The sequence below is a fragment of the Ailuropoda melanoleuca genome, chromosome 1, assembly GCF_002007445.2.
Source record: "Ailuropoda melanoleuca isolate Jingjing chromosome 1, ASM200744v2, whole genome shotgun sequence".
Taxonomy (NCBI): Eukaryota; Metazoa; Chordata; class Mammalia; order Carnivora; family Ursidae; genus Ailuropoda; species Ailuropoda melanoleuca.
In genome coordinates, this window is record NC_048218.1 from 12,494,998 (window position 1) to 12,515,214 (window position 20,217).

Below are 20,217 nucleotides of genomic sequence, written 5' to 3' on the forward strand. Positions count from 1 at the left end.
TAAAGTTTTATTTAAGTAATTTCTGCACTCAATGTGGGGCTCAGACTTACGACCCCGAGATCAAGAATCATATGCTCTTCCAACTCAGCCAGCCAGGTGCCCCTTGATTTTGCACATTATTTAAGTTTGCCATCTCATTCTTAGAATAAACTATTAAAAATACTTAACAGAGATAGAGAAAAGGATGTAGATACATGGGTATTCTTCCCATAAGGGGCTAGAGTCAGCATTTCTTCACTGTCGTAACACTTTACCCTTTGACTGCACTGCCAAAGGATTTTGTCTAATGTTGAATAATTCCAAGGTGTCCAAGACTTTGGAAAGTGGTCCCCAGTATGCTGGACTGTTCAGCCTTTTCCTGATAAATATTATTTTCCTTTTCTCTAAATTTTATGTTGGCTAAATTGAGAAGTAAGTGGTTGGAGGAATGGATAAGGAATTAATGCCAGTTAAATTGGCACTAAGTGGGAGAAAAGGTTAACCAGTTTCCTGGCATCAGAGTGAAATCCGGGGATAGCAAGGCCAGATTGCTTCCCTCTTGCCTCCAAGTTTGAGTGATTAGAAATTTGAGAAACAGTTAACTCTCAAAACTGACATTCTTCTCCCTTCCTTTCTTTTTATATTTTGATTAATGGTGATATAGATTGCCTGGGCTTTAAACAAAGGAATAAAGGCAGATTATAAGCAGTATTGGGATGTAGAACTGGGTGTTACTTATATTCCATGGGACAAAGTCAAGCCTGAAGAACTGGAGAGTTTTTGTGAAGGAGGAATGTTGGACAGTGATACACTTAATCCAGGTAAAGCAGTATTTAATTTCATCTAAAATTCATCTGTTTTCTTGATTGTACGTATAAAAAATGTTTCTTCGCAGTAGGAAGTGATTTTTGAGATTTTTCAAGTACCCACTATGTGCCAATCTCTTCATTATAAACTGAGGAAACAGTGCTAAATAAGACATGTGGTCTTTGCCCTTAAGGCAACTTCTATTTAGTGAGACAGATTCAGACATAACTGAAAGAATGCTGATTGTGGGGTTAATCAGTAATTATAGTGTAAGTAGATTGTAAGTAGAATTTTTCACTGCGAAAACCTAATGGATCAAATGAGTCTTAAACTGACCTTACTAGTATTGCGTTTTAATCCAGTGCTTCATAATAATTTCTTTGAAAGCATTTAAATCTCCAGAGAAGCAGTCAAAAGTAAACACGTAAGACAAAGAGGTTACCTGTGCCATGAATATTAAAAATGGCAGATTGACAGTAGGATTACAGTGGGGAAAAGAGCAGCAGGTGTGGGCATGACCTGGAGATTGATAGATAGCTGGGCAAGGAGGACTGCAGGGTGGTATGGCAAAAATAGAAGTAAATGATTAAAGGAGTTTCAAGCAAGCAGAGTTAGTTTGAGAGCCAAAAAGAAGTGAAACAGTGCTGGGCCATTCCCATATCTTGACCTCTTTCCCCATAGTGCGTGATGCCTTCACTTAAGGGTAGAGCTAGGTTTTTGTTCAGGGAAATAGGTATCAAGGCTCTACCATGTGCCAGGCATTCTGGTCAGAGTAAAAAGAATCTTGCTTCTCCCTCCTGGGATTTTTAATCCAGACAAGAACATAGACCCTAGAGCCGGATGTGTGTATGTTGAGTCCCGTCTCTGCCACTTATTGGTATGTGACCTTGTTTTCCTTAATTTCCAAATTGTTTTCCTCATTTATAAAATGGGAATAATAATGGGACCTACTTACAGATGGTTATGAGAATTCACTGAATTAATACATATATAGAAAACACTTAGAATTGTGCCTGGGACACAATAGGCATTCTTTTGCATGTTTGTTATTGTTGTTCGTTCACCTTAATTACTACAAGATTAGCACAGGCATTTCTTTAATAATCATACTGCTGAGTTTTTTAATATAATCAGCATTTTTAAAATAATTTCTAGATTTAAAGTTATAAACTGAAAATGGTAGACTTGTGTTGTTAAATTTCTTTAACTCTCATAGATTGGAAGGGAATTCCCAAGAAGCATGAAAATGAGGTTGCTCAAAATGGAGGGGCCGACACCTCACATACAGAACCAGTATCACCCATACCTAAACCTTTACCAGTGCCTGTCCCTCCTATTCCTGTCCCTGCACCTATAACAGTGCCACCTCCACAGGTAAGAATATTTGGGGCACTATTTAAACTTGTGTGTGAAAGAAAAACCTTTCTAAATCTTATTTATTTAGATGTATGTCTAGATTAATGTTCAAAGACATGAATACATAAATGTGCATATTAATTGTTAATATTTTGGTATGTCGGACCTAATTTTTATAAATTCCAACACATATTTTCATAAACATCAGTAAAAATCAAATTAAATTCATATAGCCTTACATCTGTCTAGATTTTTCAGTGTCTTTATAATGTTTCAGACTTGAGATGCAGACCTGATAGCATTTTATATTCGGCTTCCTCTCGTTTTCTTTTATCGGGTCTTTGTTCTTTGGGGACTTTATGTTCTGAGGGAACTTAAAGTACATATCCCAACAAGCATCTGTTTTGAGGTAAAGAGGGTTTCTTCATTTTCAGTTTGCGTGGTGCTATCATGAGCTTTTTTAATGGATGAGCTGTTTAATAAATTGAGTGCCACTTAACATGAAGGTATATTCTTAAACGTCTGCTATCTGGTCAGTCAGTGCATTACCTCAGAGGAGAGAATCTGGATTCTAACAGAACATAGTTTGAATCCCAGCTCTGTTGTTTATTCTTTACAACATGACTTTGGGCAAGTCACCTGATCTAAGCTTTAATTTCCTATCCGTAAATGTGCAAAGTCCCTTTCTTGGCTTTGGCTCTGGTGTTCTTCCTAGGTCAGAGTTGAGGATTAAATGAGATAATGTATGTTAAATACTCAGCATGTTTCCTGTACCTTTTTCAATTTCTCACATTAAATCTGAATCAGATAAATCTGAGCTATCACAAAAGTGTGTCACCTAGCCTTGCATGTATTTAGCTGTGATATTTTATAAATGGACTTCCTAAATTGGCAAACTCTTTAGTTGATCTTTTGGACATGCCCATTCAGCACGGGTTCTAAATAAGGTTCAGTGTATATCACCACTCATTTAAAGAAACCCGACTAATATGTTAAAATTGATCGTACTTATTTTTTTTTTAAATAATAGCTAACATTTGTTGAGTATTTATTAAATGACAGGCCTTAGAACTTAACGTGTATTACTACTTTAATCCCCATAACTATGTGAGGTTGGCACTTTTTCATTTTACAGATGAGTAAACTGAGGTCTACAGATTGTAAGTAGCTTACTCAGAGTCACAAAGCTGGTTAAAAGGAAGAGGGGTCAGGCAGTTTGACCCCAGAACCTGGGATCTTAATCACTGTAAATTGCCAGGTAGCTTTTCTTAGAGTTGTATTTCTCACACTTACCTGACCATGGATCATTTTTTAACATATCATATTCTGTCAGATCACCAATAGATACTCATGAGGTAAAATGTAAATTTGCTATCGTAGAGTAGTGAACAAAAATTTGAATTCCGTCATTTATAGTAGGTACTAATTACCATCTGTTATTAGATAAATTTATTCACACAATAAGTACAAGTTTAGAAATAGTTTTTTCAACAAGATCTTTTCTTCATCTCTACTTACCATATGGTTGAGAAGGCAGCTGCATATGGCTTCATTATTCTTTCTTTGTTTTTAGGTCCCACCACATCAGCCAGGTCCTCCTGTAGTTGGTGCTCTCCAGCCACCCACTTTCACGCCTCCCTTGGGCATTCCCCCTCCAGGTTTTGGTCCTGGTGTTCCTCCTCCACCTCCTCCTCCACCATTTTTGCGCCCAGGATTTAACCCGATGCATTTACCACCAGGTATGCTGAGTTATTCAAGAAGACATTCTTTTTTAGAGCTCAAAATAAGGTGACGCAACATAAGTTGACGTTTATTTTTCTTATTCTAGGTTTTCTTCCTCCTGGACCCCCACCTCCTATAACTCCACCAGTATCCATTCCTCCTCCTCACACTCCACCAATAAGCATCCCAAACTGTAAGCATGTTTTTCCTTTGTGTTCACTCGTCCTCTTGGAGTTGGGAGTAAGAGGGAGAATGGACCAGTAATAGGGTCTATAGTATGGCAAAATAATGTTGACTGGGGAGATAATTATTCAGCTTCACATGTTGATGTAATTATATTCCTTAGCTACTATCGCTGGTATAAATGAAGACACTACAAAAGACTTATCTATTGGAAATCCCATTCCAACAGTGGTGTCTGGGGCTAGAGGAAACGCCGAGTCTGGTGACAGTGTGAAAATGTATGGCTCTGCTGTGCCACCTGCTGCACCCACGAATCTGCCCACCCCTCCTGTAACCCAGCCTGTTTCACTTCTTGGTAAGTTAATTTTTTTATCATTAGTTTTTTTTCCCCCCACCCAAGTTAGGTGTGTGTGTGTGTGTGTGTGTGTGTGTGTGTGTGTGTGTTTTAAACAATGCTAATTTTGGTAAAATGTTCTCTGAGACTGATATTTTTCTTTGAGGAAGGTCTTCCTCTTAAATATGTGCACTTGGTCTTTACCGAGAGTAGCCAAGAGACAGCCTCAGAGATGAAATCGTGTTTGTTGCCCTGAAGAAAAGTGTGGATTTGTACATCTTAATTTGGTATAGGAAAGTGATTAATCTCTGTGAGAAGGAATTGGTACAAAGTCCATGATTGATATAACCCCAGACATCCAGCTTTATAAGAGATAGCATTTCTTTGACCACCTAGAATTTTTTCCTATCTGGACCAATTTTTATAAAACCCTGGGCTGTGGTAACCCTCTCTGTTGGTTAGCAAAGAAATTATCTTTGACCTACATTGTAATAAAATGGCTTTATTGCCTCAGTGACAGTTGCACAGCCTGGGGCAGTGCTTTCTCACCCCTCAGTTTTCTTTACCCACAATTTTACGATCAAGGAAAGTATGATTTAGATTGTTTACATCTTCAAGAGGCTTTACCCTTGCTTGCTTGAATTATAAATGGTTATTTCATATACTTGTTATGGTGATCATCTTTTACATTAATAAAATGTTGTATTTTGAAGTGGTTTTGCCGAGTATATAATTAACACTTGATTCTCCTAGTGGGTAGTTAATTAATCCTTCGTATTATAACATTGTAGTCCTGTAAGCTCATTGTATTTTTCAGAGGTATATATATGTGCACATATGTGCTTTCATAATCTTAGATGTTTTTTAAGGAGAGAGCACGTTGGTTGCCTCTGAGATGTAGGACTGTGGAACATTAGTTTGTGATGTAGGACTTTTACTTTTCACCTACACCTTTCAGTGTTGTTGGAAATTTTTACTTTGTGCACATACTACATTTATAATAAAAACCAATTTGTTTCCAAATAGCATGCTGTCTTCTGCCCTCTCTAAGACTGAGCTTAGTCTGATAATAAACTTGACTTTTATTTCCTTTAGTACACAGACTGGGTAATGGTAAAAGAGGATTTGGGATTAAAATTTGTCACCAGTAATGTAGCAGTAGTCATCATAATGAGGGGAAATAGTTTGTGAGGAATTTAATGAGGAATTTGCTTAAGAGGTCTGCACCATAATGAAAATCATGTAGTGGAAGGAACATTGTCCTAGGAGCCAGGAAACCTTAAAATCTTTGGATCTCAGTTTTGTTATGCATTTTGTTTTTCATATCTGTAATAAGATGGTTGCATAAGAATCACAGAATCTGAATTGGATAGTATTTTCTGATCAACCCCTTTCCTCCACCTCACACTGACACCCCTGATTGTGAATTCTCTTTTTAATGAAATTTCCTAGTGTAGCCTCCATGGGTATTAGGTCACCTGAGATTATTTACAAAGTGGCATGCATTTGTGCTTTTTTCTGGTGTTAGTAAATCCACTGAATGAAATCTTTCTTCATCCCCAAGAGTTTAATAACCACTACTTTCAAACAACCTTGAAGACTAAGTAGCCTGCCTCTGATTTAACATTTAGGTCTTGAAGACTCCACCCTTTATTTCTTATCACTACTGAGGTGCATAATTTAAACTCCGCATCCAACATGTGAAACAAAATAAACCACAGATGAAAAGTTGGTGAGCTTGAAAAGCAAACTTAGTAAGTTAAGCACTGCTAGAAAAATAATTACATTTCTTAGCACTTATCATTACCTGACATACCTCTTTGTATGTCTTTCCCTCCTTCTCCCTCCCAAATAAATACATACTAGAATAGAAACTCCATGAGAGAGGGACGTTTGTTACTTGAGTAAGTGGATAGATAGATGGTTTTCAGTGCAGAGCTGTTTATACTTTACCTCTGTTGGTGATCTTTGTCTGTAACTTTCAAAACAAAATTTAGAAATTGGAGGCTGTTCCAAATCTGGACCGATCAAAATGTGACATAACATAAAAATGAAAACTTTTTGTTAAAATAAGTACTTTTAACTAAAAAATGCAGTTTAGTTCCAGTCACGAGAAAGCCTTTCATATTCCTTCAGTTAGAAATCTTGAGAAGAATATCCTATAAATTTTGACCTTTAGAGAAAGGAAACTTTTTACTGTGTGTGCAAGTAAAGGAGGATTTATCCAAAAGAGGAATCACAGTTCCATCATTCTGATAAAGAAATGCAGTAATCACATGTAATACTGCAGCACTGAAGGATTGCTAATTAGGTTGGGATATTGTTGATGTTGATCAAGTAATAGAATATTAGAACTAAGATACTTTCAATTTTATTCTTGGTGCTCTAATGTTTTTTCTTACGATAATAAAAAGAAGTGCTATGCTGTACCAGGAAACTTTAAGCCTAGAAGGTGATATGAAACTACAGTTTTTTCATCTGTTAAAAAGAAAAAAAAAAAAGTAATAAAAATGACACAACAGGTGTTGTGATTCAATGAGCTTATGTATATAAAACAACTCATGGGGCCTCCCACAGGGTACGCCACCCATGAATGGTGGGTGCTTATTACAGGGAAGGAGTGTCCTAGGCAATATTTAGAATACCTAGACAAGAGTTCTGCTTTGTAATTCTAAGATTATATTACTTCAGCTGTGATTCATTTTAAACTGTTCTATTTGTGGGCAAAGGAAACAGGTTTTTTAGGGAAAAAATGTATCTTGACATAGTCCTCAGATATTTTCGTGGTAGAATAGACCAGGTCGTAAGTTCACACATTTTCAAGTTCCATCGCTTGGCCTGCTGAGGAAATGATGCATTAATCATAGTGGTATTTCATTGAAATAGCATAATATGATATTTGTATTCTTCCCATTAATGATACTCAGGTAATTTTCTTACAAGGGAAGGTGAACCTATCCTTGGGACTTAATTGTGTTCTTGGATCTTAATTTCTGAAACATGGCAATATTTTTACAGTAGCAGGGGCCAAACAACTGTTCATCACATCTCCCAAAATTGAGTAGTAAGGCCTGATTATACGGAGAGGAGGCAATGCAGTGCCTCAAGGATTGGCTTAAAGAATTTTCTGAATGATCAGGTGTAAATGTGGGTGTTAGTTTGGAAGTGGTAACTACCTATTTCTGAAGTTGGGCTGAGATACCCCACACTACCAAATTTGTAGAGAACTAAACCTCCATCTTGTAGAAATTATGATTATTTTAATAACTGGTAATCTGAAAATAGGAAGTTATATGATACACAGTAATAATTCATTATCACTTGATTTTGAAGAAATCCATTCTTCATACCTCACACTCCAAAATAGCTAGTCAGGACGGTGGTTTCATAAAATCTATTGGTAACAGTTGTTGATCATTTAGGAGAGAAGGAATATTAATGATAATAGCAATTCAGTTTATTCTCTTTACTGTATTAAGTGTTTGTGTTTACTTTTCAAAACTTGTATAACATGTATCTCTAATATGTATAGCATATTTTTGATTAAAAAGTTCATTGTAAATGTGAAATTTGGGCTATTTTGGTGCTGCAGACAATAAAAAAAAATACACAAAAAAGTGTTTGTTTGTGTTACATATCTCTGCTGTGTTACCAGTATATTCAAAATACCATTTCAAGGAAAAATTATGCTAACTTGGACGCCTTCCTTTTGTGGAAAATTAAAGCCTTTTCTCTTGTCGGATACATTTATTCATTAATTGTAAATGTGCAAATTCTCTCTAGATTGTCACACTGCTATAGATGATGGTGAAATTTATAAATAAGAATTGGGTATTTCTAAGATTACTTCCAACTTACTGATAATTTTGGTTACCAAAGATCTAAAGCAGAAGTCACAAATTGGTGGCCTTCAGGCTGAATTGCTAGACAGTGGTGTGATGCCCTTCAGACTTGATTTCCACACATCCCTGCATGAACTCAATAAGCATTTGAGTTGATGTTTCCAAATTTGGACACTTCAAGAAATTATGTGTACAGAATTGGTTTTTGAATTATTGTATACTTAAATGGGTGTGTTTGCTTTTATGCAATAGTTATGATCCTTAAAACTGCCCAGAAGATGAATAGTTTTACCATCACATTCAATAATTACTTTAAAATTGATAATTTGATTTTGGTGATTTCACTTAGCTTGGATTTCTCTGCCCAGAATTTTAATTTTTTTATCGTTAGTAATTTTTGACATTTAAATTAGAACATTAGAGCACCAATCTAGTGTGAATAACATTCAAAGAAAACCTGAAGAAAATTCTAGAAAGTAGTTTTTTTGATGGTAATATTTGATTTTTAATAAAACTTTTTTAATATTTTTTTTCTTACTGTGGACTTTGCTATAATGTTTGGTTATTTTAAATTAAAAGCTAGAGGGATCTACTAGGTGTTTGATTTGGTACCCCAAAAAGGCTGTTAACCTTTGTCCTATAAGGTGTTCTCTTTGAAAGCTAATTGGTACTCTAAATATTATATTGGTAATTATTCCACTAGTGTTACATAGTAGAAATGGTTCCCACATACTCATCACAGTACCTTCCATTTAGTATATAACATTGTTTGGTGGATACAGTAGATAACTACTAGCTATTAATCCACAAAAATACTTGCCTTGGATATGAATTGATGCATGAATACACTATATTTTCTCAGAAGGTGAAGTACTTCAAATGAAACACACAGGGGGAAGGTCTTGTACAAAAACTTGAAAGCTGCTTATCACATTGTCTCCATGTCCCTCTGTGCTTCCTAGGCTATAGGACTCCAACCTAAAGAGTCTCTCTTAAATTTAAATCTTTCTGACCTGTATCACTTTGGGCTTGAGGAAGGTGGGAGGGGCAGACACTCTGGGCTCTAGATTGATTTTGGTTGGCAGTGGTGTTGCTGTGAAGAATTTCAGGTAAGATTTTTTTCCAGCTAACGTTGAAAGTAAAATTCCCTAGGGAGATCTCATTCAGTGATAGGTGAGTTGTTTATTCCACACTTTTTGACTCTAATAGTGCAACTCTTAACTCTAAGTCAGAGCCGTTATACTTTGCCGGTTATAGTAAAATAGCAGTTTGTGTGCAAATTGTAAAAAGCGACTATAAATGAACTATAGGAATTTGACCAGACAGAGCCTATTGTGCATTATTTTCCAAAAAGCCAAGGAGTCATTTTAAAATAATCTGTTTCTGATTTCTCTTCATTTGAAATTCTGGTTTTCATGTATTTGGATTTTATCAAAATATAATGTACCCCTGTGCTAAAAATTGATCCACCTCTCAGTATACCCGCATTATGTATTAATTGAAAACTGAAATTTCTCTTGAAGATCTCTCGTTAACATTCTAGGCACTATTTGTTTTTGATATAATCTTAATGTATAATACGGTCTAAAATGTGCTTTCTCATTCTTTGAAAACTCTAGCTCCTTACTCTTGTTCTCTCCAACTCCCAACATAGTACCTGCTATAAGAATTGCCTGGGAGTCTTCAAAATGGTTATGCTCTAAATGTTACTAAATGGTAAATCTAGGCAAAGGAAAGACATGTATGGGTCGTACTAGTATTTCCATTTTCTGAAGGTCTGGAATGAAAAAAAGACATTTAGTGATTTTTTTAAAAATTATATATATATATGTGCATGCCTAGGGATTTCAGGGTATTGGTGGGAGAGATAAGTGGTTGATAAATTTTTTTCCTCGTGTGGGATAATTTCATTCTGGATTCATGCAAATGCCACAGTGACCTTCATTTTTTGGGGATCAGATCAAAAAAGGTGGAACTGCATCTAGGAAGAGAAGAGGAGGTTGTGAAAGAAAATTGCAGCCTTTCTTAAAATAAATTTCAGATCTTTGTAGGTTAACAGCGGAAAGACACTCCGCACCCTGGGGGAGAAACCTGGACTTAGAGCCTCTGCTCTTGCACCCTGAGAGATTTTCTCCTTGATGAGTTTGGTCGTCACCTCTGCCACCACCATTCATTCGTACATTCAGCATGTGTTTATTCAGTACCTACTGTGTGCCAGGCACCCTTCTGGATACTAGAGATACCGGAATGAACAAAACAAAAGCTGTCTTTGTAGAGTTTATATTCTAGTAGGGACTTAGATAATAAATAAACTGATAATTTCACATGGAGATAATCCTATGAAGAGTGAAGCAGAAAACACTTAAGGATTGGAGGAGTGTCACATGGGATGTGCTATTTTAAGTAGAATGGCTCAGGAGGTCACCTAAGGAGGTGATACGGAGAGAAATGATGGGGAAGAGCCATAGAAATAGAAGACATTTCAGGTAGAAGACAAAAGGAGGCCAGGATTGAGAATGAACTTGGTTTATTTGAGGGACCACAGTGAGCTAGTGTGGCTGGAGCAGGGTGAACAAAGAAAAGAGCGGCAGGCTATTAGTTTAGAAAAGGTTGTTAAGGGCCTGGTTATGAGTGCAATGGGGAATGTTGTAGTTCTAATCCGATGTATATTTTATAAAGGATTATGGCTATTACATAGAAAACAGACTATAGAAATTGGTAAGAGTAGAAAGCAGACACTAGATGCTGTTGCAGTCGTTGAGATGCAGGCTAACCGCTTGGGTTGGGGGTGGTACAATGGAGGAAATGAATTGGACACTGAATTTATTTTGAGGATAGGGCCTCCCTGTTGCCTTATTAAATATGGGATATTAGAGAAGAGAGTCAAGAATGAGGGGGTATTTGACCTGAGCAGTCAATGGGGTGCCCATTCTTGAGGTGGGCAAATGTTGAGGAGGAGTGGGTTTGCAGAGAGGATATCAAGTTAAAATGTTGGGCATTTTAACTTTGAAATTTAGGTGCAGATGGTAAGTAAACAACATGGTGAATAGTCTAGAGATGTAATTTCAGATGTCATCCACAAACACATCAGCAAAGCCACAGGAGCCTGTGAGAGTACCTAAGGAGGGAATGTAGAGACATAGAGGGATGAGCCCAGGAATACTTCAACACCTAGCACTTGAGAATACAATACTGAGAACTAAGGCAGGCGTAGTTCCCTATGCCAGGAACTCCCCTGAAGAGTTTGTATGTATCAGTCATTTGAGTCTTACAGTCCTAAGAGGTAGGTACAGTTACCCCATTTTATAGATAAGGAGGCGTAAGCATGAAGAGAGGAAGTAGCCTGGCCAAGTCAGCAGCTACAAGTGATAGGTCCAGAATTAAAGCTAGCGTTGCTCCAACACCTGTGGTTTTAACTGCTCTTCTGTACTGTTCTATTCAGCAGAGAATACTGGAAGGTGCAGCCACTGCTAGGGCTAGGAAGCAAAGTAGAGGGGGTATTCTGGAAGCTAGTAGAGTTCAGGAAGGCGGGAGGGATCAACTATCAGTTGTATTGACGGGTCAAAGAAGGACACTGAAGCTTGCTGCCTGGATTTAGCAGAATGAAGGCTCCTGAGTAACCTTAGAAATGTGGATTCCTCAGATGATGGATCCAAAAGCCCAATTATGTAGGGTCGGGAGAGAATGAGAGCTGAAGAAATGGGTATAGTGATTTTGGACATCTTTGAGGATATTTGTTTTATAGAGGAACAGTGAAATGGGGTGGTAGTTGAAAGGAGATACAAGGTAAGGCAGGGTGGTTGTGTTTTGTTTTTTTTTTTTAACTTCTAAAAGATGGATGAAAAACTGAAGCATCTTTTTTTGGAAAATTCAGCAGAGGGGAAGTTTTTGGTGCAAGAAAGAAGAGATGTTTGCTAAGTTGATATCCTTACATAGGTAAGAGGGCATGCTTGGGTTCAGGGTTTGAATAAAGGGCTTAGCCCTTGGAGCATAATGTTTTCAGAAGGAGTAATATGGATACAGGTAAATTGGTAGATGTAGGTAGGTGAATGAAAAAGTCATCTTCCAATGACCTTTATTTTTTTTTATGATAAACCCCAATATTTTTTTTCATGATAAACCCCAATATACATATACATATAATAAATGGTTTCCATTATAAACCATATAATGGAATAGTACTTGGTTATTTAAAAAAATGAAACATTTAAACGTGCTACAAGATGGTTGAGTCTTGAAAAGATAGACCAAGTGAAAGAAACCAGTCACAGAGGATCACATATTGTATGATTCCATTTATATAAAATGTTCAGAACAGGCAAATCTGTAGAGACAGAAACTGGAGTATGTGGTTGCCTGGGGTGGGGGGGGGCAGAGTTTGGTTTTTTTGAAGTGATGAAAATATCCTAAAGTTGATTGTGATGTTTTCCCAGCTCTGAATATATACTAAAAACCATTGATTTTACACTTTTATGTGGGTGAAACTATAAACTGTGAGTTTTATCTCACTGAATTTGTTATAAAACCCCCTAAGAGTAGACAGGGTTAAGGAGAAACAGGAACAGGTGATTTAGATATCTAGGGAAATAAGAATGCTAACAGACTGGGAAAATTAGGATCGCTAACCAGAATTAAGGAAGCACTTGTGGTTGTAGTTTTAAACTTAAAAAACCCAGTCCGCGTGTTGAGGGTGGGGTGACCCCCAGACCTGTCTGTACAGATGAGGTGGAAGAGTTGTATTCAAAACCACTGAGGTTTTTCCAGGCAGCTGTGGTGAGGGGCAACCGTGTACTCTGAGGCAGGTAAGGAGAGGAAAGTAAAGACAATGGAGGGCGTCGTGGGGGCCTGACCCTCATGAATGAGATCAAAAATTATTCCGGGAAGCCTGCTTGCAGATGACGGTTTGGAGGGGATTTAGGTGTTGGCACCGAAAGGGCCAGGATTTGAGAGAGGTGGTGGTTTTGGTAGGACAGAGGACAAGATCATTTGTGAAGAGCTAGAACTGCCTTGCCTGGATGTTTCCATGTACTTCTCCTCTCTCCCCTTTTCACCTAGCAAGTCCTTGCTTTCCTTAAAGGATCCCACTTAAATTTACATCCTCTTTAAAAGCATCCAGCTAACTGATGCATTTGGGTCACTCCCACAGTATTTAATTCAAACCTTTAGTAACTTTGTTATGTGTCTCCCTGTCCCCTCCCCCCCAACAGCCCTTAGCAGAAAGCTACATGTTGGGCGGAAAGACGCTGTGTCTCTTATTTATGTTTTGAGATTTCAAGGCCCACATTGGTCTCCAACTGTGATAACCAATTTCCCCTTGCTGCCCTTTTAGCCTTTTAACATACCTGTTCTTAATGTCACATAATTGTGGACAGCTTTGCTCTAGACAGCAATGGTATCTCCCCTTTAATCTTATTTTTTAATTCTGAAATGTCTAGTTTTTTACTCATCATAGGAATATTCATAGTTAAGTCTTGGTTATTTTGAGTTAAACTCCAGGGTATTTATTATACTTCTCAAATTTGGGGCTGTCCTTTTTCCTGCATTAAATTCTGCTCTATTAAAATTTCGGAGACTTTAAGGTGGTGTTTCCTCGGGTCTGAACTCTTCCCTTTTCTCACCTGAACTGTGAGTAACACCGGGACTTCCCTTACGAGCTCTAGGTACACATACCAGTTTCTTCTGCACATTTCCACTGGATCTAACCCAGTCTCCTCTAGCTCTCAGTAGAAATTTGTCCTTTCTCCCCAAAAATAGCTTCTTTTCCTAAATTCCTGCACTTCATTGATGACTTCCATCTACTCATTCAGAGCAGAAAGCTGTGCTCCTCATCTCTGGCCCCTCTGTCTCGTTTCAGTCTCTTATTTCTGTCCCCTGGATCCCAGGGCTAAGAGTCCACCCGCTCTCTGCTGTCTTTCCCCTCCTGGCTCTCCTGTACACTGCTTGCTAGAAAGGTCTTTCAAAAATGGACACAGGATCATCCCTGCAAATGCTGCCTTGGTCATTGCCCCCCCGACTCGACGTCAAAGTCCAGCTTTCCTCTTGTGGCGTAGCACACCTCTGAATTGCCCTAGCCCGCCTGCTCGGCCTCAGCCTCTCCACGTAAGTGATAGTAGTTTGCACGCAAATCCTTTCTTGTTGCTTCAGTAATAAACCTCATGTTCTGTATTTGTCTTCTCTCTCTAGTCAGAAGGACATTCTGTTGCAGTTCTCTTGACCAGTGATGCCCCCCCCCTTTCTATTGAGACCCCGTTCAGACACCCTGGGCCTCGCACTCCGATTCATGCACACCGGCTTCGTCAGTTCCGCCTTTGCCGCCATAGAGCTTGTGCCATCGAAGCAGTTGGCGTGTTTCTTTGTACTTAGGCTCTATCCTGTTCGAGGGAAAGGACTGTGTTTTATTTAGCTTTATATCACTAGTACATGGAATGAGTTAATGTAAAGCTCAGGTGTTCCATATGTGTGAATTAATTTTTTTTAATTTGTAGCTCTAGAAAACCTGTCAGTGGCATTGCAGGTCATACTTCCAGATCAAATGAATAATTGCTTGAATACCCTTTAGACCTGAGTAACTCACTGTATGTTTAGTCCATTGATGTATGTATAATGTCAGCTTTCCTAATTAAAGATGAAATTCAGCTAGCATGCCTATCAAGGGCTTATGCCACCTGGTATATTTTTATTTAAGTATAACTTTCATTGTAAAAGCAACACATGTTGACTGCAAAAATAATCACAATTTTGTCAATCTCTGTGCACTCTCAAATACGTGTTATAAAGGACTTAAGAGATGTGTTCTTAGAGACAGGTTTATATTTTAAAGAGTATCATTGCCAATTTATCTGTTCTGTACGAGGGTAAGGTGGCCTTGCATCCTTTGGCCATTGTCAGATTGGTAGTTGAGGAAGCCAGTGTTCGACATATTAGGAAATAGGACCTTTCCATTGTCCGCAAGAATCACTGTTTCCTCTTAGAGATTCATCTGAACCTTATTCTTTTGTTATAATAAGATGCTTTGAACCTCGTTCCCATTTTTCTAGTGTTATTTAAAAATTCGGCATTGGCCTTTTGAGCCTACAGATAAATACAGTGGTCATTTTAAAGGCTGGTGGGAAAGTAAAGCTCAATTCGAGTGTTATCTATGTGTGGTGTCTCTAGTAAAAGGGCAGTAACTTGGGTGCATGTATTTTATGTTCGAGTTACAGTCCGCAAATGTTGGGACTCATTTCTTTTAGAAGTGAGAGAAAGGACGTATCTTGGGTGCTTTTGTTGCCCTGCTGTATGGTATATGGTCAGTGTTTACTAAATGATAGGAATCATGTTTGCCGTTGTGAGTTCCTTTCGATCTGAAATATGGGATAGGTTCTGTTATGTGTTTTTTGGGATTTTCAGGGAGAGTCTGAAGAACGTGTGAGGAGACAAGGTCTTTGCCTCCTTTGTCCGTTTCATAATTTCTAGCTTTTTACTGTGGTATTTAGCATATTTTACCTTTAGACCTGATATGTGGAAGCTCAGTGCGTTCACATTTTTCCCAGCTACCAAAGTGCTTGACTTTAAATTCTGGTGGTATTGGGGGGACCACAAAAGGTTAATAAGATCCGAATCAGAAATGAAAAATGCATTCATTTTAGTCAAGTCAGATATTTAATGTTAGGATATTTATCACCCGCCGAAATAGGTGTAATAATTTCAGCATTTAACTATGGACAAGGCTCTGAGCTCACTCTTAGGTATTTTATCCTGTTTATTCTCAGCAAGAAGCAGGTAGTATTCTCAATTCTGAGGCACATGTCCAGGGTCATTCCTAAGTGAGATTTTATTCCACCAAACATAATGTACTTCTTTTTAAGCATTTGAAAGGAGGTGTTGTATGTAAGTAAATACCAAAGTTGTTGAGTCTTCATGTTAAAAGTTAAAAACTGCTGTACGTACATTTTCAGGTCCACTCTATTTAGTCCTTAAGTCTGACAGAATAGTATTGGACCACACGTTGTGAGGAGCAGAAACTGAAGTTAGAAACTCTTGTTTAGTATTGCTTATACAAAAAATTTTGGAGAGAGCAGAACTTGTTAAATGTTTGCTGAAGTATGTGGGGGGAAGTGGTTCAAGCTGATGTTGGGGTGGGGGGAATACTTAGTATTAAAGTATTGGGTTTGCTTTTCTCTTACCGTTTCTCTTACCATTGTTGCTCAAGAGTCATAACCAATAACTTGCTCAGAGGTCTTTCTGCAGTACATGGGTAAATCGTACATATTCTAACAACATCTGGAACATTTTGCCTTGTGATGTTGGTATTTGCGAAGAAATAGATGATGCCTTCGTGTTACTTAAGTGGTGAACCGAAACAGAAGTCTTTACTGTTTGCCCTAACATCCAACATTGTTGGGTTTGTATGACTTACACCAAAATGTGAGCAAACTCTCATGTAAGTGGGAAATAAAACCAGTAAATCCTTGTCACTGTCAACAGCACCAACTTCGTCAGTCTTATCGCCTTAGGAAGAATGAATGGCTGAACTTTGAGCTTACTTTCGTCACTGTGGCCCAGCCAGTTAGCACCTTATGCTGTGCTTTGAAAAACAACCTGTAAAAATAAACTCTTCACTGGTGTATCAGTCTTATTTTATAAGCATTACTGTTTTAGTGATGCTTACTGTATAGTAAGACATTTTAATGAATCAGAGACCTCTCCCCTCTTCGGTGGATTTTCTGGGTCAGTCACCCCATTTGTTTCTAGTATTAAGACTTTAAAATTTCCTAAGAGTACACCTGAGCTGGCCTTCAGGTGACTCAGTTCAGCCCTTTCTCATTAGGCCTAGTACATTGTATTTCTCAAATGTTTTAAGTATTTTTGAGTGTTTTAAGTATTTTTACCAAACAGCTGCTAGTGAAGGCTATAGGAGACTTTCCAAAATTGGTATATTTCAAATTCCTTTTCCACCTTATTTTGACCTCTACCAATATTAGATACTAATTATCTATACACTAATTATATATACATATATCTTCATGGAATATGTATAGTATCATATCTGTAAGACTGCATGCCAGGGTTGTTACTGGGCCATCACATTGAATTTCTCACAGGTAGACTGGCAAACAACACAAAATTTGAAGATTCTGGATTGAACTTCATTTTGACTCGAGCTCCACAGGAAACAGGTGAAAATGGAATGCCATTTTCCATGTTACTTTATATACATTTTTATTTTTACTTTCTCTTAGGTACTCAAGGAGTTGCACCTGGTCCTGTAATTGGGCTCCAGGCACCATCCACTGGTCTTCTTGGTGCGAGACCTGGCCTGATCCCACTTCAGCGCCCTCCGGGAATGCCTCCGCCTCACTTACAGCGATTTCCTTTGATGCCACCTCGTCCCATGCCACCGCATATGATGCATAGAGGTCCACCTCCAGGACCAGGGGGCTTTGGAATGCCTCCACCTCATGGAATGAAAGGCCCCTTTCCACCGCATGGCCCCTTTGTTAGGCCTGGCGGAATGCCAGGGCTTGGGGGCCCGGGGCCAGGCCCAGGGGGTCCCGAAGACAGAGATGGAAGGCAGCCGCAGCCGCAGCAGCCGCCCCCACCGCAGCCGCAGCAGCCGCCACCAGCGCAGCAGCCGCCACCAGCGCAGCAGCAAGCACAGCCGTTTAGAAATGATAACAGGCAGCAGTTCAATTCAGGTAGAGACCAAGAGAGGTTTGGAAGAAGATCTTTTGGAAATAGGGTGGAAAATGACCGGGAACGGTATGGGAACCGTAATGATGATAGAGATAATAGTAGTCGTGAAAGGAGAGAGTGGGGAAGAAGGAGCCCTGACCGGGACAGGCACAGAGACTTGGAAGAGAGAAATAGACGCTCTAGCGGGCATCGAGACAGAGAGAGAGATTCTAGAGATAGAGAGTCTCGTAGAGATAAGGAAGAGAACCGAGGAAAGGAGAAGCCTGAGGTGACAGACAGGGCAGGTGGTAACAAAACCGCTGAACCTCCCATTAGCCAAGTGGGAAATGTAGACACTGTTTCAGAACTTGATAAGGGGGAGTCTGAGTCTGCAGTTGTAAAATCTTCTGAAGAGTTACCTGCTGAGGCTACCTCATCCGTTGAACCCGAAAAGGATTCTGGCTCAGCAGCAGAGGCTCCTCGTTAGAGACTGGAATTTGTCAAAATGTGACAGTGACACTTCTGGAGTGTAGAGCTTGAGGTGTACAGATGCTGTATTATATTTGCTCCTGCTATATCACAGCCCCGCAGTAGTGGGTGGGGAATTGTAAGCAATTTGATTGCTTCCCTTCTATTTAAAAATAGCCACAAAATAACAAAAATACTGAAAATATGAATAAATATTACCCTTTTTGCTGTAACTTTTTAAAAGTTTTGACTTTAAAAAGTTTACAAATCGTAATTAGAAGTGCTCTCTATTTTTTTTTTTTTTAATTTAAGACAAGGTAACGGTGAAAGCTCCTCAAAACAATAGGGATGTTTTTAATAAACTCTATTTTCATAACAAACTTTAATGTGTGCTATTCTTCCTACACTGCATTAAGGTGGAAAAGGATTGTTCACCATCAAAGTTTGAGCTGTTAATACTGTATTGGAGTCTAAATTAGACTTATTTGATGGAAATAGACATCTTTATGTAGTTATTCTCAACACTTTCATTTGTACTACTTTTGAATTTTAGCATTTCAGTCATAAGGTGTAAAGTTTAGTTTGTTTTAATGTTAATTGAAAAGCTTGTTAGTTTTGCAGTTCAGTCAAGGTTTTCTTTTTTACCATTGGCTTTGTGGTAAATGTTGCCCTAATTAATTTGTAAAGAGAAATTTTGCTGGGGGAAAACTGGATCCCAAAGTGACCCGACTGTACAACAGAATTATCTGGTTGCCTGGGTATTACCTATTAGGAATAAGGTTGAGTGTTTTCTTACCATCCCATTAAATTTTTCAGAAGGGTGAAGGAAATCAATCAAGGTTAACATTTGCAACCTAAAAGCTTTTTGTCTTATTCTATATGCTTAAGGACTTAAATGCAACCTGTTGTTTCCTTATAAGCCTTGCCTGTTGCCTTTCTTTACCATTTTTTAAACTCCCCTGCTGGGCAGAGGTTGACTGAACTTTTTGTCACATAAAAGAACATATATAAAGTATTTTCTCTTTTGCTTAAAGTTGTTGGGTTAACTAGGAAAAACAGATGGAGTTACCCAAGAACTATTACATGAAGACGTCCAAAGCCAAATCAAACCTGTATCTAAAATAGTACAGAAAAGCAGTTCCATAAAACTGCTTTCTTTCCCCACCCCAGTGCCAAGGAAAAGAAAGACTTGTTACACTGTCCAAGTATTTATGGCCTTGTTGAAGCTTTTTTTCCTTAAATTACCTTTTTAAACTGTCCTAGTTTTAGTGTGCTGAACAGGTAACTTTTTTTTTTTTTTTTGCCCTCATCCCCAGGTGAAGCTGCTTTATTACTTTAGTTTTTAAATAGTACTCTGCAGCAAGATCTTTGTTTTGATGGGGAGAATGTATCTAGGACAATGTTCTTATGTTCCTGGCTTTAGAAAATGAGAGAAAATCCAGGTTGAATCTGCACTTGAACTCTAAAACTTGTCCTTCGTTTGATGTTGGCCCACCTGAGACGCTTAAAAGTCCTAACTGAAACTGCTTCTGGAAAGAAATATACATCCGATTATTTAGTGTTAAGATTTCAAGGACTTAAAATCCATATTTCCAATTGTAAGTATTGGAACCATCCTATTTGCACATGACAAACCCCCCCCCCAACTGCCCCAAAGTACTGAGTGGTAATGATTACACTTAAGGCTTTAAAGGTCACAAGCGAGGTCCCTATGTCTGAGTCTTAATCTCACATACATACACCAAACTGTACATTAAATGAAATCCGTTACCGTTTTTAAATTTTGAGCGACTTTAACCACTTCTGAGTATGTTGTTCTCTTTTATCACTGATTTTAAAACCTTGAGAACACTACAAATTGTCCTTTTCCAA

The 20,217-nt window shown here is 38.3% G+C and overlaps 1 protein-coding gene across 2 annotated transcripts in view; it reads left to right on the forward strand.

Moving 5' to 3' along the window:
• Nucleotides 1–18,725, forward strand: part of SCAF4 (SR-related CTD associated factor 4) — a 56,020-nt gene extending 37,295 nt beyond the window's left edge. The window contains exons 15-20 of one of the 2 annotated variants that reach the window (XM_034656331.1): nt 644–800; nt 2,003–2,160; nt 3,716–3,881; nt 3,971–4,057; nt 4,211–4,402; nt 17,445–18,725. In XM_034656331.1, the coding sequence (XP_034512222.1) occupies nt 644–800; nt 2,003–2,160; nt 3,716–3,881; nt 3,971–4,057; nt 4,211–4,402; nt 17,445–18,364 (1,680 nt within the window). In that variant the 3' untranslated portion in view covers nt 18,365–18,725. The remainder of the gene's footprint in view (nt 1–643; nt 801–2,002; nt 2,161–3,715; nt 3,882–3,970; nt 4,058–4,210; nt 4,403–17,444) is intronic. The other variant, XM_034656335.1, reaches the window with a different exon arrangement.
• The last annotated feature ends 1,492 nt before the right edge of the window (nt 18,726–20,217 follow it).